Raw genomic sequence first — 23,699 nt, forward strand, 5'->3', positions numbered from 1 at the left:
TATCTTATCGTGTGAGTATTTCTCTCTGTAGAGCTTTCTTATTAGCAAAGTCTGTTTCAGGTAATAAACCTTCATTAGAACTCTTGGGGTGTCTCTCAGGCTGTGACTGTCATCCTCACCCGTGCCCCAGTCTTGTTCTGAAAGATCTGGTGCTAGCTCAATGGGTATCTTTTATTAAAGCAGTAGAAATTCAGGAGTATTTCAGTTTTCAGTGAATGGAGAAAATAAATCATCAGTAGTTTCTTTTTTTTTTTTTATGTTTCTTTGGTTTTTATTTATTTTTCTTTTTTTTAATTTAAATTCAATTAATTAACATAGAGTATTATTAGTTTCAGAGGTAGAGTTCAGTGGTTCTTCAGTAGTTTTACTGAAATTTTTATTCATGAATCCTTTTCCTTTTATTTATTAAAAGTAATACCTCCATCAGCAAGGAGTTGGGTTTTTTAAATCATACACTGTGCCTTAATTAGAAAAGGCGGCATTTTGTTTTTGAGTGATGTTCATTTATCACAGTGGCTCCCAGCCCTTTCCTACCTAAACCCTAAAGCCAGAAAGAGATTTACAGTACACAGAAGTATTTTCACAAGTAATGCTTATTCTTATTAACATTAACGAAAGAACTTCATGTTTACCCTGTGTGTATGGCACCTCCCATTCCTTCTTTACCTGTCCTTTGCAATCCAGAAGTCCAAATAAGAGCAAAGGTCAGTGCCAGCTCCTGGCCATTGTCCTCAGGGCGTGGCGCAGTGCTGATCTAAGAGCCAGGCCCACAGCCCCCATTCCCACCCCATGAGCACATCTCCCACACTGTACTCCATACATGTTTCTCTCAGAAGTTGGATGTCCTCTTTTCTGTGTATCCTTCCTAACTTGTGATCTTCTCGGTAATGCAAGGTTGGTATAGATGACAGTGAGAAATTACTGTCCATCCCCAAAATGATCTCTGCTAAAGGTGAGCAATATCAGAAGCCTTTGGTTTCCTGCAGAATGCTTGCTAGTTACCTTTTATCGTCATTTTAAACTAATTACTTTAGCATACCACATATTTCTGTCTCCATTTTCTTAGCAAAATGAAGCTGATTCCTGTCCGTGAAGTTTTTTTTTATCTCCAGGCACATATAAAACATTTATGGGCATTTATTCTGATTGGTATAGCTTTCTTTTTCTGCCATTTAGATATTTGAATTTCAGGGTGAGACCTACAAAAATCTTTCTTGCTACCAACTTTGAGAGCTAGTTATTCTCATATTGTCTTTGGTAAAATTTTCAGACTCTCTGTCCTCCATTTTTGCTGATCCAAACCTTAGATAAAAGTACTCTACAGTCCTAAGTAAGAGATTTTGCTACTTTATCAGGCCAAGAAGATATTTAGCTCTCAACCTTAATCATCCTTCGTGTATTCATGGCATCTTCCTTTAAGTAAACACTTCCCCCAGGATTCCTAGAGCTCTGCCATCAGACCTGATTAACCCTGTTTGAGGAACTGCAGCTCTAATATTTTCATTTCAAATGTTGATTTAGTTTAATGAGCAATTTAAGTAGATTATTCACTGTTGGAATTGACTTGCATCTTTTGTTTTAGGTGTAGTACAGTGAATAGCCGATTGGCAGCCTATGAAGTCCTGGTGATGTTGGCTGATAGCTCACCTTCAAATCTGCAAATTATCACGAAAGAACTGCTTTCTATGCATCATCAACCCGACCCTGCTCTCACCAAGGAGTTTGATGTAAGTTTTCTAGACCTTTGTAGTTTTTTTGGAATGGTCAGTTAAACATACAGTTTTAAAGCCTGTGTTTGCCTTATCCTAATCACAAAGAAAGTCAGTATTATTCGTTTGCTTATTGTGTTCACATACTGTAATCACCTATAAACTACAAAGTTACTTTATTACCATTGTAATAGTATATTACTCAGTGATACCCTTTTTATTAATTACGGAGGAGACATGTTCAAGTCAGGTGATAATCACTCTCAGTAAGAAGTAGCATTTCAGCCCATGTGTTGAGTAGCTGTGGGCGGTACAGCACCGGGCCCTGGAGATACTGACTCAGACGCTGGCTCTGTCACAGTACGGTCTACATTCAGTTACAGTCAGCTAAGATTTATTGAGTTTACTAGGCACGAATAGGTGTGTTAGGCTTTTGGAACTCACAAATGAATATAGGATTCCAGCCCTCAAGAAAGGCAGTGTATAACAGAGGAGATAGACCCATAGGCAGATAATTTCAATATAACGTGATAACGTATAAGATACAGGTCATGTCCTGAATGCCCAGCCAACAGAGGGGCACTTCACCACCAGATGCTATCTTAGAAGGCGTCTTAGAAAAGATGGAATTGAAAGTAGAGCTCGGGACGCCTGGGTGGTTCAGTCGGTTAATTAAGCACCTGACTCTTGATTTTGGCTCAGGTTTTGATTGTAAGGTCATGAGATCGAGCCCCACCTTCCGGCTTCCCACTCAGCGAGGAGTCTGTTTCTCCCCCCCCATCTCTCCCCCTCCCTCTCCCACTCATGCTCTTCTCCCTAAAATAAATAAATAAATCTTAAAAAAAAAAAAAAAATAGAGCCTAATGTCTCACAAGCCAATTGAAGCAAGGTGGGAAGGTCATTCCAGCAATGAGAAGGATATGGGACAAGGCTCTGGAACCATGCAACAGTTTAGTATTCACTGAGATCTGCAGGAGGGAAACACGTTGCAGGCGCACTGGAGTACCAGACGAGGAGGAGTGGGAGGACACTTTTAGAGCTGCCATCACATTCTCCACAAACATTGCAGAGTCAGGCTTATCCCTTTGGACACCTGAGCTGAGTACTATGTAGCATACAGGTTAGGCAGGAAAGGAAGGGGGTGCCAGATAGAGAAAATAGCACTTGCAAAATGAAATGTGAGTGTGTAAATTGGAAACTGTTTTGGTATCAAAATGTTTAGTTTATAACATATGCTTTAGTTTTACATTATTTATTTAATAGATTTATTTTTTTAAAGATTTTATTTATTTGAGAGAGAGTGAGAGAGCATGAGTAGGGGGAGGGCCAGAGGGAGAAGCAGACTCCCCGCTGAGCAGGGAGCCCAATGCAGGACTCGATCCTGAGACACCAGGATCATGACCTGAGCCGAAGGCAAATGCTTAACCAACTGAGCCACCCAGGTGCCCTATTTAATAGATTTAAGTGGAAATTTTATTTTTTTCTTAAGTCGGGGATTGTATCAGCATAATGAAAAAAGTATTTGCCTCATATAAGTACTTATTTTTTAGCACTACTGTGAACTAGTTTTTCTTATTTTGTAACTTTTTAAAAATCTGTGCTTTAGGCTACAAATAAATTACAGTGTTGATCAGATCTTAGAAATCACCATGCTCTACATGTATGTCAAATGTTAGTGGAAAGTATGTCATATTTAGCAATTCCTTGAGGTGCAAAAGATCTATAAGCTTTTGTCAGTTGGTTTTTACATGGATGCAGGTACTTGATTTATGCAGATTAGGTGATTCTGGGCATGGCCTTAGAACCAAGATTCTGCTGCAATAGCATTTCAGAGTGTGTCCTTTCAATATCCTTTTCCACTTGGAGAAGTGTCATGTTCAACTTTATCCAAGATGCCTTTTCTAGATTACTTCTAACCAGAAAAGCACTGTAACAGGATCTGTGTTAGTACAAAACATCTTTAAAGGGGGCGGGGCGCCTGGGTGGCTCAGTTGGTTAAGCGACTGCCTTCGGCTCAGGTCATGATCCTGGAGTCCCCGGATTGAGTCCTGCATCGGGCTCCCTGCTCGGCGGGGAGTCTGCTTCTCCCTCTGACCCTCCCTCTCATGCTCTCTTGTCTCTCATTCTCTCTGTCTCAAATAAATAAATAAAATCTTAAAAAAAAAAAAAATCCTTACGTGCAATGCAAGAGTATTTATTTAATTGTATGCTTATTAGAAGTTATTCGATAGAAGAATGTTACTTCTTTAAAAAGGAAGGGAAGGAATATGAACCTTCTTGACCATCCAGACTGGTCAGGATTCTTCATAGTAAATACTTCATAGAACTCTATTTCTTTCTTGCGGAGTACTACGTCAGTTTGTAAGTACATATATTTACTTGATTGATGTCTGTGTACTCTACTAGATTGTGAGCAACTTAGGATAAGGGACCACATATATCTCTTGTATCCCTCGCACAGTGCCTGGCACATAAGTAGCTTCTTCGTAAATATTTGTTGAATGATAATCAAGTGACGGAATGCATTACTACCAAATGGATAAACAAACACAATGTGTTAGGTAGTTTATGAATGGAAAAGGAACATTGAGATAGTAGTATTTTTTGTTTGTATTAGCATCTGCAGAGGTACTTCAAGAACGTAGGTTTTGTTAGCCTGACTCCTCACCCACTGGATTGATAAATCTATGAGTTTATCTCTTTTTCCTCTCAGACATCTCAGACAGCCATGGTGGAAATGTGCTGGTGGCAGATACACTAATTCTCTCTCTACTGTTTCTACTCCTCTCTTTTCTAGTACCTTCCACCTGTGGATAGCAGGTCCAGTTCAGGGTTTGTGGGGCTGAGGAATGGCGGCGCTACATGTTACATGAATGCAGTCTTCCAGCAGCTGTATATGCAACCTGGGCTCCCTGAGGTGATTTCCTTCTTCTTTCCTGTTTGGTGTGAGAGAGAATGTGTACCCGGCCTGAAAATTGTCCCAGATTGCATTTAGGTTTTACTAAAACTAGACATAACTAGGGATTTTTTAGTAGCTTCTGAAATATGTGAGACAGCATATTCATGGTGATGTTTTTATAAATCTGCTGAAGGAATATACTGCCTATTTGACAGAGAGACTTGACCAAGTGGGATTTGAACGAAGTTACTCTCAAATTCTATTCCATAAAATTACTAATGTTTTTTGTATTTTAGAAAAATTTCAGGTCTTTCATCAGTGCTTTATAATAGTTCAGTTTACCCTTGAACAGCACAGGAGTTAGGAGCGCTTACCCCCAGCTCCCCCAGTGCGATCAAAAATTTGCATGTAACTTTTGACTCCCCCAAAACTTAACTACTGACAGTCTACTGTTGACTGGACAATTAACTCATATTTTGTGTGTTATATGTATTATATAGTCTACTCTTAAGATAAAATAAGCTAGAAAATACATTTACAATACTGTTCTGTATCCAAAAAAATCCATGTGTAAGTGGACCTGTGTGGTTCAAACCCATGTTCACGGGTCAGCCTATTAACTAGAAGCTTGTGATATAGCAGTCAGTGGTTTTGAGAATATTCTCTGTGTATCATGCCACGTTTATCTGTCGTAGTGATACTGCTTTCACTGGCTCCAGTTTTTATAATCAAACAGAGCCTCAAAGAAATGACTTGTTCATGATCCCACCAGCTAGGAAGAACTGAAGCTAAACATCTACTCAGAGCTGTAGCCACATCCACACGTACATAGCATTGTAAAAGCAGTGTAGGCAGTACACGTACGTCTGTCCGCGTTCCCTGTGCAGCAGTGAACTCTTTCCAGCTCATGACATCTCGTTTCTGTTTAGTCGTTACTTTCAGTGGATGATGACACGGACAATCCAGATGACAGCGTGTTCTACCAGGTGCAGTCTCTCTTTGGGCATCTGATGGAAAGCAAGCTGCAGTATTATGTACCTGAGAACTTCTGGAAGGTATTTCACCCATTAACTCTTTAGATTTCAAGATGTTAGATGCTTGGATGTAGTGGTAATTGTTTCTGTCTTTGTTGACTCTAGACTAATCCCATTGCCAAGAACCTACAGAAGAATGGGCTGTACCATTCTTCTTAAGGTTGATGTTTGATTTCAAATGATTAGAATATTGAGACTAGTATTTTTAGGGATCTACTGATCTTAATGATTTTGAGTATTTCTCATGATTCTTATTTTGGCTCTTTGGAATATGTATTCATATTATTCCAATTTCACTAATGCTCTAAATAAGGAACATTACTCTTTTTCATAGAAGGGGTATCTTGTATTTTCCCCCATAGTTTGGATAGTTCTAAGACAGAAACTCTGTTCCATGGCCTCAGATCCCGCCTTGTATAGTCTCACAGACTTGTGATGATTACACACCACAGGGGGGCCAGGAACAAGCCTAGATAGCTAAACAGACGCTCATCTCACTTCAGTAAAAATGTCTGCTGTCCTAATAGAACTTGGTTTTTAGAAGCATTTAAGTGCTCTTTCACATTTGTGTTCTACTGTATTTAGAAATTGCTAACTTTGCTTTAATTCTTGTTGCATAGATTTTCAAGATGTGGAACAAAGAACTTTATGTGAGAGAACAGCAGGATGCATATGAATTCTTCACTAGTCTTATTGATCAGATGGACGAATATCTCAAGGTAGGAAAAAAGTCACTTTCCCTCTGACTCCCTCAAACTCTGTAATACGAGAGCAGTGTGGCAGGATTGGGATTACTATGAAACCGATCAATCAGAATCTGGTCATCTTTAATACCACAACTGTAATTCATTTCTTCTGGTGGCATTTGAACATCAAAACAGACACAGAAACTAGGCCTCTCCTTTTCTTGATTCATTCAACACTTGATGAAGTATGGAGCTCTTAACCTGTGCTCCAGAGTAACCACTGTGGGCGCACCGAGGTAGTCTGGCCTCGGGCGTGCTGCCCTCTCCAGGGACCCGACGGCCTGTGCTTGGCAGTCCGCCTCTGCCACAGGGCCAGATCACAAAGTTGTCTGTGGGGATGTGTGGGCCCAAAGCTTCCTGCCCCCACCCAGCATGATGTGTGACAGGCTTCCCGAATGGCACTGCCTCCTAGTTACAGGGCACCTCCCTCACTGAAGTATCTGCCCCTCGTCTTCTCAGGAGGCCCAAGTTAGTCATTTCCTTTTTCACATCACTTAGGAATGTGTAGCATTTTATCCACAAGAAAGAAGAAAAGATTGTGGAGAGTTGCTCCTAACATGGTAGTCATTGCGGGCACAGGGGGAAGGATTCGGAGTCGTCACTGAGAGTGCCGTTCTTGTCACCAGCTGTGGTTGGCCCCTCTCCTCTTCCTTCGCCGACAGCTCAGGCTGTTCTAACAGTGGGGCCAGTGGGTTCTAATCGTCCCATTCGATCCCAGCTTAAACCACCACCATGACTCCCTGTATTTTAGCTGTTAAGTTGAAATCTGCGCTTTAGCTTAGGTCTAAATAAAATTCTACATAAGCAACCTGTAAATTCTAGGGGCATCAACTAAAAGTCTGACCCTTTATTCCAACAGAAAATGGGGAGAGACCAGATTTTTAAGAATACTTTCCAGGGCATCTACTCTGATCAGAAGATCTGTAAAGACTGTCCTCACAGGTTAGTGAAGATACCACGGACATCAACACTGATGATCTTCATTTTTGTTTTTTTCCCTCTTAATTGGTAGTACTTTGTTAATTTTCATCCATATGTTAACTTGACTAAAGTGACAGTATATAAAAATCTCAGCTATTCTTTTTTTTAATAGTATTTTTATTTCTTAAGTTACTGTAACAATTTATTGATATATTTGAGTTTAGCCAAGTTCTAGAATATTCAGATTCATGAGCATCACCATGCTTAGTATTACGTAAATCATGATGCAAGCAGAAGCTTTCCCACTCATGTATTTAAGGCAGAGCTTTAAGAGTACTGTAAGTTTAATCCATAAATACATGGATTTCCATAAGAAGTCATAAATCCTCAAACAGAAAAGTATGTATTCTCCAGGTTATCCTGATACAGATATCAAACTTGGAAGAAATATTTTTGCAGTAGAAAAAAGCTTCAGGATTAAGGTGAAAACATGGAAATTGCCAATTGTAGTACTGCACGTGATCATCATCCTTTTTAAATGATGCTTCTAGTATGTCGTAAATTTTGCATTGTTGAGAGATTTGCAGATCTCTCTCTCAGTGGACCTATAAATGTTTATTGAATTAAGTTTCTCTGGTTTCCATTTCTAAAATTTCTTCGCTGAAATTCATAATTTTAAGGAATTTGATTATCAAAAACTGGTATTTTTATTTGGCAGTGTACTTTTAAAAGGCTGAGGGACGGCATGGGTTAATTTCACTGATTATGAATGTAGTTCTATGTATAGTCTCTGGTATTGTGGTAGTTTCAAGACCTTTAAATGCCACTATTTGATTGTGTCTTTCCTGTGATTTCCTAATCAGATATGAGCGTGAGGAAGCTTTCATGGCTCTCAATCTTGGAGTTACTTCTTGTCAGAGCTTGGAAATTTCTTTGGACCAGTTTGTTAGAGGAGAAGTTTTAGAGGGAAGTAATGCATATTACTGTGAAAAGTGTAAAGAAAAGGTATTACATTTGCTTTTTTTAGAAAACAAGATTAATTTGTTATTCGTTTGTGTTTTATGTAAGGGCAATATTAAGTTCCTATTGTTGTCCCATTAAATTGTGTCGTTACCTGTTTTTACATGGGCAGGAGAGGCCCATGGAAATCTCTGACTTTTGTATGATTTTGCTGTTTTATTTCCTCCACGGAGATAATTGGGTTTTGCTTTTCTTTAGAGAATAACCGTGAAAAGGACCTGCATCAAGTCTTTACCTAGCGTCTTGGTAATTCACCTCATGAGATTTGGATTTGACTGGGAGAGTGGACGCTCCATTAAATACGATGAACAGATAAGGGTAACTTGTTTTTTTCCCCCTGAAATATCTTACCACCATGACCTCACTTTCTTTTCTGCTGTTTACTTTTTACATGTCTAACTTCTGTCTCCACCGTGAAAGGCTGTGGTCTGCATTCGGAGGTGTACACAGCCCTTTGTCTTAAGCAGCTGCTGCCGGTAGACAGGCAGATCTGTGAACCGCCCTCCTGTCTAGAAGTCATCCTGGCGATAGTGATGAGGCGGGCCTAGCTAGAATTAGGAAAACATCCCTCTTACTTGAATCTTACTTAATAGGGTATCACTGTCTATGTTACACATCAACACTAATGTGGTCTTTTTGCTTTTAAATAGTTTCCCTGGATGCTAAACATGGAGCCTTACACAGTTTCAGGAATGGCTCGCCAAGATTCGTCTTCGGAAGTTGGTGAAAATGGGCGAACTATGGACCAGGGAGGTGGAGGATCCCCACGGAAAAAAGTTGCCCTCACTGAAAACTATGAACTTGTCGGTGTCATTGTCCACAGTGGACAGGCACACGCGGGTCACTACTATTCCTTCATTAAGGACAGGCGGTAAGACGTTCTCATGCCACTCCCTCCCCCTGCCTTCCAGTAGTCCTGCCTCCACTCCCCCTGCCCTCCTCTGTCCCTCCTCCACTCCCCCTGCCCTCCTGTGTCTTTCCTTCACTCCCCCTACCCTCCTCTGTCCTTTCTCCGTTCCCTCTGCCCTCCTGCATCTCTCCTCCATTCCCCCTGCCCTCCTGTATCTCTCCTCCATTCCCCTTGCCCTCCTGTATCTCTCCTCCATCCCCCTTGCCCTCCTGTATCTCTCCTCCATTCCCCCTGCCCTCCTCTGTCCCTCCTCCACTCCCCCTGCCCTCCTCTGTCCCTCCTGTGCCCCCCCTGCCCTATTCTTATCATCCATGTTTATGAGCATAGTACAAAGAAACTTCTGCATTGCTGTTTGGTCATATTTCATGTTGGATTTTTAAAATGTAGTGTAACTGTTTACCTCTTCAGTTTGAAAAGTTGTTTTAGACATTTGTTTTTTTCTTGAGTATTTTCAAATGGTAATCATCTGCTCTATGTGTAGACAATGCATAGAGATAAAGGCTGGGAGGGGAATGTCACGTTTTAATTTTATAACGTTTGTTCCTCTGTGGGCTCCAGGGGCTGTGGAAAAGGAAAGTGGTACAAGTTTAACGACACAGTCATAGAAGAATTTGACCTAAATGATGAGACCCTGGAGTATGAATGCTTTGGAGGAGAATATAGACCAAAAGTTTATGATCAAAGTAAGTATTTACAAATGGATATTTCCCATTAGTTTTATTTTTTTAACTTACGGTTTTCTACCAAATTGGAAGTAGTATTCTTTACATAAAATGTAATTTTATTTTTACATATCACTGTTCTAGCCATATAGATCCACAGACTCCTTGATAGCGTGAGAGAAAATGTTTGAGTTGCTTACAAATGTTTTAAAACTAATTTCTTGCAGCAACCCTCGGGGGGACAGGTGATGGAGTAAGTTAAGAGGAAGAAACGAATGCCAGAGAGAAGCTAATTAACACGGAATTTCATCCTTAAAAATCATTTCAGAAGAAGTAGTTGCCCACTAAAATTCTCAAATTTCCTTTTCACTTACATGAGGCACAATTAATTAGAGAAGACATCTCTCACATGTGGGTTTTAAAACCATATTTATTATGCAGTATGGCAAAACAGCCTTTCCCTCCCCAGCCACCACCCCAAGAAGAAAGAGTATGAGGAAAGGGACATCAGAGAATCCAATGAGAATTTGCTATTTCGGGGGTGGGGGGGGTGGGAAGACATTTTATAGACACCTTAGCATTTCTGAAACTGATTTTGTAGTATTCTAGGGGCATTTAAAAATTTCTGTGTTCGGGTCAGAGGGGAACAGGAGAAATAGGTGAAGGGAATTAAGAGGTAAAGACTTCTAGTTAGAAAATAAGTAAGTCTCAGGATGGAAAGTAAGCATAGGGGATATGGTCAATAATACTGTAATAAGGTTGTATGGCAACAGATGGTAACAACACTTATCATAGGGAACATTTCATAATATATGTAATTGTCAAGTCACTGTGTTGTACACCTGAAACTAGTAGTATATGTCAACTATACTTCAATTAAAAATTAAAATTAAAGGGACGCCTGGGTGGCTCTAAGGTTAGGCATCTATCTTCGCTTCAGGTCTTGATCCCAAGGTCCTGGGATCAAGTCCTGCATCAGGTTCCTTGCTCAGCAGGGAGCCTCCTTCTCCCTCTGCCTGCAGGTCCCCCTACTTGTGTTCTCTCTCTCTCTCTGACAAATAAATAAAATCTTTAAAAAAAATTAAAATTAAAAAAAATTCTACCTGTATTAAATAATGCCATACCATGGTAGTCCTGTGTCTAATAATAATAACCTTTAATGGTTAAAGATAGTATCATTGCCAAAATTTACCTAGATTTGGCTGTTCTATGCAGAAATGGTTAAGTGAGGCCAGTTATAATCCCATCCTATGCCACAGAACTTATTTTTTAAATGTTATTTGCCTTTTGATTAAATTTAGACTTGCCTAAGAATATTTACCGTCTTTACCCCATTACCATACAGCTTCCTTCCTGTTCCTCTGTATCACGTTTCAAGTGATTCTAAGCAGTATTACTAGTGAAAAGACACACATTCTACTTACACTTTGCATTTAAATTTTCTAAGTACTTGCTGGATTTATAGGTCCTTTATTTTAGATAGTCAAGACAAGAAAGCTTTTTATTTACAAAGATTTCTTCCTGTTTTGTTATAAAGCGAACCCCTATACTGACGTACGCCGAAGATACTGGAATGCCTATATGCTCTTCTACCAAAGGGTCTCTGATCAAAACTCCCCAGTATTACCAAAGAAAAGTCGGGTCAGCGTCGTCCGGCAGGAAGCTGAGGATCTCTCTCTGTGAGTTTCTCCTCTACATAATTCACTGTGCCGTTTCAGCAGGTGGTCATTGTAATCTTGAGTGCACTGTTTGGCATTTAAAGGTAATTCGTTAAACAAGCTAGAGAGAAATTGAAAAAAGAAAATAAGTAAATCCCTCTATCCCTTTTCTTATTGCCACCCTTTTATTATTTCCTTAGCAAGAAGTTATTTTGTATTTAGAAACATGCATATAAATTCTTTCATTCTAGAATTGCCATTTTTCCTAGTCTCGGCGTTTATTGAGTACACTTATGTCCAAAGCGTAGCAATCAGCCAGCCACTGTCAGTGTTGTTTTTTTTTTTAAGGTCCTGTTGTCTGTGAAATTGCATTTTCCTATATTGGATCTGGAAAGGATGCAGTTTATTGTCAAGTCTAGTTCCGTAAGTCTGTCAGCTTTATACCAGCCAGTTTTCTGATTCTGTCCTTAGGTCCGCGCCGTCTTCACCAGAGATTTCTCCTCAGTCCTCTCCCCGGCCCCACAGGCCTAACAATGACCGGCTCTCTATTCTAACCAAGCTGGTTAAAAAAGGCGAGAAGAAAGGACTATTTGTGGAGAAAATGCCTGTTCGAATATACCAGGTAAGAACCATATAAAAAAATTCTAAGGGAGAAAATTCAGACAAAAATCAAAATCTACCTCATAGGTCCAGAAATATTCCCGCTGGCCTCCTCATGGACTTGGTTGGATCTCGAGTGCCTCAGCCTAACCACCTTGTCTCACAAGTCTCTTACACAGGTCACAGAGTCACAGGTCACCTCCACAGACTGGAGGTGGCCGGCACTATCGCCGGCCTGCTGTGTGACCAGGGGGTGCCACAGATAGACAAGTGGGAGGGCGGGGGCACTAAAGACACACACTGCTGAAATTAACGTCTGCAGAGGGAAAATAAGGGTCGTACCTTTGGGTAAAACTAATGTCACAGTGATGACCATCAGTTATTGAATATCTACTCTGCTACGTGCTTTAAATAAATCCTTAATTCTTAAAACACTCTTGTGGAGTAGCAGCTTTTACTCCCATTTTTTAAGATGGAAAAACTGAGCTCAGAAAAGGAGAAGTGACCTGCCAGTGTCACAGAGCTAGGATTTAAATTCAGAACTGTCCAACTATCCAGTCCAGGCTTTGTAACACTAAATAATCAAAAGCTGAGTAGCCAGAACCAGAGAATTTAAGAAAAATATGGGGTGTTTTGTTTAGAGAGAAAGAATTAAGCTCTCCAATACAAGGAAAGCATCAAGTTAGTTGTACTTGGGAAAGCTCTGTTTGTCCCTCAACCCAAAATAGTGGGTTTGAATTCACTTGTCCTTCACATGGTGGTTTTCCTAAATATCCCAAGAGTTTGGTTTGATGAAGAATAATTCACCTTCTTTCAGCTTCTTATATTTGAAAGGAAGATTTTCCTCTCTCCTTTTTTAAAATATCAAAGCTCAGAAGGGTTCTTGTGAACCCTTCTAACCTAATATAAAATCCTTTTTTACCTAATGTATCGTCAAAAATGTCTTCCATATACTGAATATTTTGCCCTGTTTCTTAAAAATAATTACTAATTTTCTTTTGTAGATGGTGAGAGATGAAAACCTCAAGTTTATGAAGAATAGAGATGTGTACAGTAGTGATTATTTCAGTTTTGTTTTGTCTTTAGCATCATTGAATGCTGTAAGTACTAGTTGGCTTGTTAGTAGAGGACTAAGAAAGGAGCATAGTTAACTGTCAGCTCAAGCGTTCAGTGACTTATCCTCCCCCTCAGCTGTTAGCACTCAGATTAGATGCCCGGAACGTTTGCACAAATGTGTCACTTCCTGGGTGATAGTAAAATATAGGCAGTGCTCAGAACGTGTCCTGCAGATTGTAAATGGGCGTGGGTTTCAACATATTGGCATTTTCAAGTGCTTTTCAGTTTTATAAAGAATCTAAGAATAGCCACAAGGTAAGGTCAATGATTGTTGCGCTTTGTGTAGATTAATTTGTCCTAATTTGTCATCAGACTTTACCAGACTCAAGATGAACTTCCAAGTACTTCTGTTTCTTGAGTACCGTGATTACAATTTGCCAGTAAGGGAAAAACTTTCTTAGTCTGTTGACAGGTTACTTAACCATCCTATGGTCTAAAGACTCTATTTTGAGAGGGGTTCATAAAAGAAATGAAGATGTCTTTTCTTACCCTTTTTAAAAATTTAAATGGAACGCTTTCTGTAATAAGCTGGCTAGATTTTTCTTAGTAATATTTAACTTTATTACGTGTCATTATTCAATTCATAACATTTAATAATCTCTAAAACATCAATGAAAAATACCCTCTCTTTTTTTCCTCTCTCAGACTAAATTAAAGCATCCATATTATCCTTGCATGGCAAAGGTGAGCTTACAGCTTGCTATTCAGTTCCTTTTTCAAACTTATCTACGGACAAAGAAAAAACTCAGGTGAGAAATGATACGTTTTGATCGTTGTGGCAAAAAGTACCAATGAATTCAATTAAAATAGAATTTATAAATTCAAAGCATAGGCACCTATCTAATACATTCAGGTGATTAAGACGTGGTTCCTATCTTGAAGGAATTTCTAATCTCACAGGAAGGATAGATAAAGCAGAAAAAGCAAGGCGTAAATGCTATACATCTTTGGGAATTGGGCAAAATCATATCCAGATGGATGTGAGGATTGGGTAGGTGTTGAAGACATTGATCAGAGGATTTTGAAAGGTGAAAACAGAGAAACAGAGGGAACAGTCTAGGTCAAAGGGGAAAACCTGAGAAACAGACAAGACTTGCCTAAAGACCCGTGAATGACTAGTGTTTTGCTCACACGTGTAAGGAACTCATTGAAAGTGAGGTCAGATGTGGGGTTTGGATGATGAACCCAGTGAGTATCCTGACTGCCACAGAGGGGAGTTGGGACTGTGTTCAGGGGGAGATGGTGGAGGGCTTTTGAACAGTTTCTATCTTCGGTTCCTGGAGGGTGTCCAACACATTGTAGGTTCCGGGTACAGAGTTGCTGTGTGAGTGGATGGGTGAAGGGTGAGGAGTAGTTGCACACTGGCTGGAGCAGGTGCCCGGAGCAAGGAGAGACTCGGGGTGAGGAAGGCAGGGACAGTTAGACCAGGGCAGTACAGGGAACTTCTCCGGTTGTGGGGAGGTTTGGGGAAAGATCTTTGCAGTCAGGAGACACTTGAGAAAAAACAAATAAGAGTGGCAACTTCATTATTAGGTATAATAAAGATACATTAAATGATAATCAGTCTTTGTTATTTGATTGTAAAAGAAGACATAATATGTTCCTTTCTTTTAATGTCTGGCATAGGACTAAGGAAATGTCGTTACTTTTGTTGTGAAAATTGCTTGAGCTATCTATGCACTGCAGACTTTCATCTTGTTTATATTTACCATTTTGGGGCATGAGAGAATGGAGGGGGTGTTATGAGAGGTCACGGGTATATAGTGATTATACCTCTCTGTCTACCCAAATGTTTTTATCCCATAAAGTAGGAAATTAGTGATTGTAGCAATGAAATATAAAAACGTTGACATAGTAACCTGTTCTGAAAGTGGGCATTTTACGAATGTGTGAATTAATTAAGCAAAACAAAATGCCACAGTCAGGCATTTTTCCCAATTGAAGTTGTTTGAAGAAGATACAGAAGATGAAAGTTAAAATCTTAAGACTTAAGCTTCTTCACATTGTGGGGGCGGAGATGGGGCAAGGGAATAGAAAAAATGCAGAGCCCTGGCTTCTGGGGCGCATGGAGCCATGTTGGTCAGCGGTCGTTGGGTGTTTGGCTTACCCTCTACCTCACCTCCCCAAACAGGTTAAACGACAGTGACACTCCGTAGGGCTATTTGCTGGGGCTCCTTACGTGTCTGTCTTTGCTTTTTCAAAGGGCCGATACTGAAGAATGGATCGCCACAATTGAAGCATTACTCTCCAAAAGCTTTGATGCTTGTCAGTGGCTAGTTGAGTATTTTATCAGTTCTGAAGGGCGAGAATTAATAAAGTAAGTGTCAAGATCTTTTAATTAATTAAAAGAAATCTGTGTCTCTTCCAGTGACTTGGAGCTGCTGTTTCTTGTAACTATTTTTATTTCTACTTGAAATTACTTTTCTGATTGTAGTCAATTTTGAGCTGTCTTCACCAGAAGCATTAGGAAATTTTTCAGGTCACTCTAAAATCATTCTTTCTAGAACCGTCTCCGTGGGACTAGACTCAGACGAGCGTTCAGTGAGTGCAGGGAGAGCATGTGTGCACATAGCCACGTGCTCACAGACAGGCATGCCTGAACTCCTCCTGTGGCTCAGGAGATTCCAGAATATGTGTCCCTCCCTCAGGGACTCACACTCTGATGGCAGGGAGGGGAGGTTAACAATCCTCAGGTCCTACACAGCAGTGCCACAGTATTGTCTAACTCTCGATTCTAGCGAAAATATATTTTTCAAAAACTTACTGATACTGTAATACCTATGGTAGTACATTTACCTATGTACCTGTAATAAAAAATAATTTGCTTTTTTTGGTAAAAAGTCAAGATGCTCAATCACTATGGATGTTTACACCTTCCTCCCAGTCATCCTCGTCAGGTCAGCTTCTCTTGTCCTTGGGGAGTTTAGCACTCCTGCAGGGGCACCGTGAGCTCCTCCTTCCCCCTGCCTCCGCCTATCCTCACTCCTCATGCCTGCCATGCCAGCACACCCCGCCTCCAGCTAAGGACCTTGCCTCAGGCTTCACTGAGAAAGTACGAGTCACAGATGCTCACAGATGCGCAGACCTCTAGCCCTAGCTCACCAAAGCCTGTTCTTTTCCTCTCCTTTCCTCCTGTTACTATGGAGGAAATGTCCTCTCTCCTCAAAATGAATCTCTGCATGAGCAAACCCTTTATCAGCTCTCATTCCTGCATCTTTATCTTGTAGAATTTTTTATGGGGTACTTCCATCAGCATGCAGATATGCTCTGGTATCTCGCAACTTAAACAGACAACGGGGAATTCAGAAATGCAAGCCCCTTCCACAGGGAGCTCACAGCCCAGTGGCACGTTAGAGAGCTAATCAAAACTCTTAATCCCATATTCCTTTCATCCATAGGACTGAGCTCCAGTCATTTGCCTACTTGATCTCTCCATTTCTTTCTCTAATCTACCTCATACAGCAACAAAAGTGTGTTGTTTTTTTTTAAACAAACTTCTTTGCTTGAAAATTCTTCAGTGGATTCCTGTTACACTCCTAATAAAATCTACAGTCTTTACCATAACCCACAAGGCCTCGAATATGGTCTTGTTTCACTTTCCTCGCACTGGCTTGTTGATTCCTTAAATGTGCTAAGCTTTGTTTTCCTGCCTAAAGACCCTTGCACCTTTACTCCCTCTATCTGGAACATTCTCCCATCCAGGACTGCATAGTAAGCACCTTCCTACCCTTCAGATCAAAGAGGCCATCCCCTCCTTGCTTCGCCTGAAGCAAGTCTGCACAGTCGGTCTGCTCTGCTGTTTTGCCTGTCCCTTCACTAAACGCTGGCTTCCTGAGGGCAGAAGCTAAGTCTGTTTGGTTTTCTTCTGTACACAAAGAGCCTAGCACATAGTAAGCACTCAGATGTTTGTGCTGTTTGTGCATGCGTGCACACATGCATATAGTTCATAAAGAGAGCAAATAAACATCTCTGTGAAATGTTGTATGTGCCTGTCCCTTTAGAGTTTGCATCAGAGACAACCTTTCCCCTGTTTTTCTAGTGCAATTCCAAAGTCTCTTCCCAATAGTGAGAAGTTCAACATCATAGAATCATAATCTATTTGGAAGAAACATGGCAAAAATTTAGTTTATTTCCTTATATCCAATCAGTCTGTCTTTTAAATATCTCCAGAAGAACTTGGTGACTCCTTTGGGACTATGTTTGGTTTCTTAGTGTTCCTGATGGTTAAGAATCCCAGTGAATTATGTAATCTGTATTCTTCCTGAGAGAGTTTATTATATTTTTGTCTCTTTATCACTGTCAATTTATCACTATCATTTTGATTTTGTATTGTGTAATTTTATAATTACTTCTTTACAATTTTTAAGATAACTTAGGTTATCATTGTTACAACTAAAGTAGCAATGTGAAGGGGATGCTGTCTCTGAGATCAGAGCTTCTCAGTATAGTCCTTTTGTTAGGCAATGCTTGAATGTAACCATAATTGTAAAAATTTGAATTAGTACTAAGTATTGCTTGAAAATTGATCTAAAGGATTAAAACTACTAAACGAAGAATATTTAAGAAGTTTTTATTGTGGAAGCCAAGTAGCCAGAATGAGAACCCTGTCCTATACCGCTCCCCAGGTCAGGTTACCAGCGCTTTACCCATCTTGTTGCCCCTCCCAGCACCGACCACTCAGCATTCACTCACAGGCCTGCTTTTTCTTTTCCTCTCAAGTATTTTACTTTTTTTTTTTTAAGATGTATTTATTTGAGAGAGCACGCACGTGCATGCATGAGGGTCGGGGGGGTGGGCAGCAGAGGGAGAGGGAGAGAGAGACCCAAGCAGACTCCCCCACTGAGCGCAGAGCCTGATGTGGGGCTCAGTCTCACAACCTTGAGATCATGACCTGAGCCCATAGAGCTGGATGCTCAGTCAACTGAGCCACCCAGGCGCCCCTTTTTCTCTCTAGTATTTTAAAGTAAGTCTCAGACATCATATAATTTCACTATAAATCTTCCAGCATGTATCTCCAAAGGTAGTTTTTTAAAAACTAAGCACTTTACCATGATGACAGTGAACAAAAATAATATTCATATCACTTTAAACCCAGTCCATATTCAGATTTCCCCAGATAGCTCAAAAAAGTTTATTTTACCACTGCGTATGTACAAATCAGGATCCAAACAAGCTCCACACGTTGCATTTAGTTTATATGTCTCTTAAGACTCTTGTAATCTGTAATTGTTCCTTTCCCCCACCACCTCCTTTTTTTGTCGTGCCATTTTTTGAGGGGCAGACTGGTCATTTGCCCTGTAGTATTCCTCACATTCTAGATTTGTCTGTATTCTCATAGTGCCTCCGAGTGTCTATGATAGGAAATGTGGTGCAGCCCCTGGAGATACTCTTCCAAAGGAATTGTACCTGAATCTGATCAAGCCTCTAGAGCAAATATTACAGGCATACTTGTTACCTCTCTAACTTTCTTGTAGTTGCCCCTAGAGTCTTAGTGGATTTTGAACACAGCCTTCTCAGTCTGGTGCAAATTAGGTAGCTAATCGGTAGCACTAACAGTTATGGGGAACGAGCAGCAGAGTGACCTCAGGAAGCTCTGCTCTCAGCGTACTCCTGAGAGGGGAGGAAGGAAATGCCAGTGCTGCTGCCCTCAAAGGGGGACCAGAGCAGCTTGCTGCTGGCACCTGAAGACCTGGTCCTCAAAACTTGGCTGTAGTTAAGTCTTTCACGTGGAATAATGAGAACTTCCTGCCAAGAAAATGAGGAAAGACAGGTGGGTTTTCACTTTGCTGATAACGGTGTGGGTTGTCACATCCAAGTGAGCGTATGAAGCAGAGAATAAAGCTGACTGTGGAGAAGCACGCTCTGGGGGCACTCCCACCCCACTCACCCCCAGAGCAGCGCTTCCGCCTGACCATGCCCCTCCGCATCGGAGGCCTCCTCTGCCACAGCTCCCGGGCCGGGGGTCGGGGAGAGGGTGGGGGGGTGTAAAGGATTGCAGTAGATTATGCGCTTGCAGTGCCCAAGATCATGGAAGCACCTGATGAACCTTGACCGCTGTGGTCATCACCATCATAGACGAAGAAAGGAGGGAAGCGTGACCTCTTGGGCTACAAATGCTCGTATAGGGGGGTTAGGTAACGAGACCTGGGGAGGGAGAGGAAAAGGGTAGAAATACTGGTGCACAGGTGGAGTAGGAGGGGCTCTCTTGACTGTGAACTTTAGTTATCTTATTCTGAAAAATTCAAAGGGAAGGGTGCCCGTGGGAGAACTACTGAGTGAACAGAATTTATAACATTTTAGGTTCTTTGCTTTCATATCTCTTTACATCCATGTATCTGTTACGCCATTACATTTATACAGATGGCTCATTTTTTAGGAGAAGGGAGAAGAAGGGGGAAAATACGCTTTTCAGCATCCAGGGGTCTGGTTTTCCTGTTTGGCTTTCTTTCTTCATCACAGTAGCCTGTGAGTGTGTCCCAAAGCTCTCAGGAACCTTGACCCAGCATCTTGGAGGGATTTTGTTTCTTGGATAGTAGGTGGGCCTGAGGTTGGTTTATCAAAATCCATTTTGCTTTCTCAGTGTGCGTCTTTTCTCTCTCTGTGTTTTAGGATTTTCTTGCTGGAGTGCAGTGTGAGAGAAGTACGAGTTGCTGTGGCCACCATTCTGGAGAAAACCCTAGACAGTGCCTTGTTTTATCAGGATAAGGTCGGTCTCATTTCTTAGACGTTATTTATACATTCTGTTCCTACCAAGTGTTCTGTATTGCACATAATAAGAAAGAGAGCTTAGGATTGGAGTCTGGTAATTTTGCTGCGTAGAACGCACCTCCCATGGACTGCCTTTCTGATAAATGCCAGGGTAGAAGTTATGCTGTCCTTGCCTTCTCCTATCCCAGGAGTCAGGATAGGCTAGGAATCTAGGTCTGCTCTGGTCTGCTTCAGGATTTTCTAGAGCACTCCTTTTTCAGAGTCTTCTCTCAAGAGTCTGTGTTAGATTTCGCTGAACTGAGACTAACATGAGTCTAGAGACTCTGGTCTAGACCAACAGGCATTTTGAGCCGCACTTGACTTTGTCTCTTTCCTACTAAGCTATTCGCATGATACAAATCCGGCAATTGACAGCCAAACCAAATAGTGCCGTCCATCCAGGAGCAGCGGCCAAGATAGTTTCTTCATTGGTCTCTGTTACTCCCTAATCTTTGTTCCTGTTCTTCTGAATTTCTTCTTCCTAATTCTGTTTTCCGCAACGTATTTTCTGGTTCACAGTTCCACACGTGCGAAAACAAACCATGGTATTTATTACTGTCCTCAATCCCCCCAAATTTTAAGTCTTAGGGAAATAAATGACATATACTGTAAGTCTGATTATTCAATCTGTTATTAAGTCCTAACAAATACAGCACTTCTTCCCCAGTTTGCTGTTTCAAACAGCTGACACTACATGGAAAACTTTGAAAAATGTTACGTGCAGATCTGATTGGCTCCTTGTGGACATTGGCTGGAGGCAGTGTGTCTCAATAAACTAAATGCAAATTCTAGGAATTGCTGCTTCAGATCCAGATATTACTCTGCTGTTCAACCTTGAGCAAGTCCTTAAAGAAAGATGCTAACGCAGTTACAGTACCTGGCACCCTTCAACAATGCCCGACCCAGAGGTCACTGTTAGACCTCAGGAGCTTTGCTCAGCCCAGAGTGAACAAGGAGGTCAAATACGCCCTTCAGGGAGGGCCTAGAAGAAGACCGTGTCTCAGTTCCGGGAATTGTAAAGAAGCTGACGTTTGCTCTGAGGCACTGGTTTTCAATAAGCTTAAACAGCAAGACCATTTTTCAAACTTTACCTTACCTGGATGCAGAAGATATAAAATCGGTCATTGGGAGCCACTTAGGACAGTTTGGATACCACTGCTCTGAAATATCCCCGTGGAGCTTTTCTAAGATATTTAACATAAGGGCCTCTTACTGTCCTCCTTCCTCCCATGTGCCAACCCAGACAGAGGATAAAAGCAGAATTAGTGCAGTCTCCCTACAGATGGGGTCAGGCTATGGCACAGTAGTCCACCAACCTCTAGAGGCAGGAGCACAGGTGGTAGGAAGGGAAGGGAGTGGTGGAGGACATAAGCATGCGAGCCATTGCCTCAGTGAATTCTATCCGCTATCCAGCTGATGTATTTTATGTCTATTTCCCCCCCATCATGGAAATGGTGCCTCTGGCCCCCCCCACTTTATATTGTAAAGTACTTTGAAAATGAGGTGCTATATAAATGTGGGTCTTACTGTATTTATAATGAGTGTGACAGGACGGATGGGAATATTTCAGAAGCCTGTGAACACCATCTTCAGGGGAGATGAACTAACAAGAGTAGTAAGCTGGTCTTAATTCTCCAGTCACAGATGCATTTCCAGGGACTTGTCCAAAACCAGTTGGGGTGGGAGGGAAAGAAGAAGCAATGTGATAACCAAAATGGTTTCTAAACAAATAAAATGTTTTTCAAAGCTTTCCATGAGGCGTCAGCGGGCTTTCAAGTAAGTTCACGGTTGAGTTGATATTGCCGTTGTCATTCTGTCAGGCTGTTGCTCTCCATTTGCTCCATTGGCTTGATTTCTGGCCCCTATGCCTGTGTCTGTGTTTTTATTCTTTGCATCTGTGATTATGTGAAGAAGTAGCATAGTGGAGGGAGGGATTCAGAAGTGTTTCCTCTAAACCCCCTGCCTTCTTTTAAGACACAGAGAGAAATTGGCTCTGCAGAAAATGTGACCATTAGCCATGGAGTCCTGCCCTTGAGTCTGAAATCTAGAAAACAAGACTAGGCTTTCCTCTTAACGGTTTCTACAGTACCAGTCTTTCCCTGGAACATAAAGTGATGATTCTGTTTTTGCTCTCCAAAGCATAAATCCATCTGAATCTGAGACTGGATTGTATCGATCAGACTTGACTTTTGTTCTTATGGTGATTTACTTCAGATTAACAAATGTTGGTCTTACATTCTTTTTCTTTACGTGGTTTCATCTTTCTTCTAACCAGTTAAAGAGCCTTCATCAGTTACTGGAGGTACTGCTTGCTCTGTTGGATAAAGATGTCCCAGAAAACTGTAAAAACTGTGCTCAGTACTTTTTCCTATTCAACACTTTTGTACAAAAGGTAAGTGTTTTTTTTCTAGTATCTTTTCCTAATACAGCAGATTTCTAGTCTAAAGGAATTTTTTATACATGGAAAAAATTTGTACTGGTCAATACTGGATTTAAAGATAAGGTTCTATGAGGGTCTCTTAAGAATTTGCGTTTGTGGGCTCTGTTGCTTGCCAGAATTCTGATACAGCAGATGTAGGTACTGAAGGCAGTGGGAGGCTGCAGTAGAACCAGGGCCTCGGGGCCTGTGTAGCAGCCACTGTGGAGCAGTGTGAGGTTGTTGAAACCCCAGAGTTCTAACAGGTGCTTTCTGTATGTAAATTACAGCATTTAAAAACTTACCGCTGACAACTTCTCAGTTAACTGTGTTCTTAATACAGATTTTTGTCTGGAGAGACCTGTAACTTGTCATTGTCCGTATCTTGTGACAGCAAGGTATCCGGGCCGGGGATCTTCTTCTGAGGCACTCCGCTCTGAGACACATGACCAGCTTTCTCCTCGGGGCCAACCGGCAAAACAACCAGGTAACGCCCGCTGCTTTATGGCCCCGTGCGATGGCCATGGTTTTGTTGCCTCATGGTTTCTCTCTTTGTGGCGATGAACATATTTCATCTCATAAGAGTCCAGGTGCTGGTACTACATAGCTTTTAAAGTTCTTTGGACTTCGATTGTTTTTACAGCCTCCTGGCAGTGTTTGGTCTGATGATACCATGGAAATGACTAACGAGACTATCAGTCCAAAAGTGTCCTAGGAGGAAAGATGGGCTCTGACTAGGGGGTTGCAGAAGCCTTCAGGAAGTAGAGGCACCGGGGCCTCCACGTGCCCTCAGGGACAGCGGGCAAGGCCGTACTGGCGGAGGTTGCTGGTGTGGGGGAGCTCGTAGTGGGGGAGGACGCGGCCGCGAGGCAGAGCAGTGTGGCCTCATGATATCCACATACAGCGAGAGGGAAGTTTTCTGTGGCAGTGGGGCTAGCTAGATCCCAGGATGGCTCTCCTGCTTGGCGTTTCTGTGCTGGCGTGTTTCTCCCATCACCGTATGTCCTCTGTTTGACAGATTTAAATGTGAAAACTGTGACCGTGCACTGATGGTAAGCGCTGCTTACGCAGCGCCTCTCGTGCCCAGCGCTCCCAAGTACTGCCAGCACAGCACGCTCTGTGTGTTGGCGGGGCGTTGAAATTCACAGTGTCTTTGTTCACTGCGCGCTCTTCCTTTCTGGGACTCCGGTGACACTGGCGGTTGATGGACGTTGACTGTAATTTAAATAAGATTTAATGTAATTAGTAGTGTTACATAATC

General features: G+C 41.5%; 1 protein-coding gene across 4 annotated transcripts in view; it reads left to right on the plus strand.

Annotated features, from left to right (window-relative positions):
• USP24 (ubiquitin specific peptidase 24) overlaps nucleotides 1–23,699 on the plus strand; it is a 134,430-nt gene that overhangs the window by 94,026 nt on the left and 16,705 nt on the right. For 3 of the 4 annotated variants that reach the window (XM_064589067.1, XM_045897608.3, XM_045897607.3), the window contains exons 42-58: nucleotides 1,583–1,727; nucleotides 4,507–4,626; nucleotides 5,538–5,663; nucleotides 6,263–6,361; nucleotides 7,248–7,330; nucleotides 8,173–8,314; nucleotides 8,528–8,647; nucleotides 8,980–9,200; nucleotides 9,798–9,922; nucleotides 11,439–11,580; nucleotides 12,031–12,181; nucleotides 13,164–13,259; nucleotides 13,921–14,024; nucleotides 15,479–15,592; nucleotides 19,885–19,981; nucleotides 22,298–22,414; nucleotides 22,833–22,925. In XM_064589067.1, the coding sequence (XP_064445137.1) occupies nucleotides 1,583–1,727; nucleotides 4,507–4,626; nucleotides 5,538–5,663; nucleotides 6,263–6,361; nucleotides 7,248–7,330; nucleotides 8,173–8,314; nucleotides 8,528–8,647; nucleotides 8,980–9,200; nucleotides 9,798–9,922; nucleotides 11,439–11,580; nucleotides 12,031–12,181; nucleotides 13,164–13,259; nucleotides 13,921–14,024; nucleotides 15,479–15,592; nucleotides 19,885–19,981; nucleotides 22,298–22,414; nucleotides 22,833–22,925 (2,095 nt within the window). Of the gene's footprint in view, nucleotides 1–1,582; nucleotides 1,728–4,506; nucleotides 4,627–5,537; nucleotides 5,664–6,262; nucleotides 6,362–7,247; nucleotides 7,331–8,172; nucleotides 8,315–8,527; nucleotides 8,648–8,979; nucleotides 9,201–9,797; nucleotides 9,923–11,438; nucleotides 11,581–12,030; nucleotides 12,182–13,163; nucleotides 13,260–13,920; nucleotides 14,025–15,478; nucleotides 15,593–19,884; nucleotides 19,982–22,297; nucleotides 22,415–22,781; nucleotides 22,926–23,699 lie in introns of those variants that run through there. The other variant, XM_064589068.1, reaches the window with a different exon arrangement.

The sequence above is a fragment of the Mirounga angustirostris genome, unplaced genomic scaffold, assembly GCF_029215605.1.
Source record: "Mirounga angustirostris isolate CCGP_5_RB_7025 unplaced genomic scaffold, mMirAng1.0.hap1 SCAF_4, whole genome shotgun sequence".
NCBI lineage: Eukaryota > Metazoa > Chordata > Mammalia > Carnivora > Phocidae > Mirounga > Mirounga angustirostris.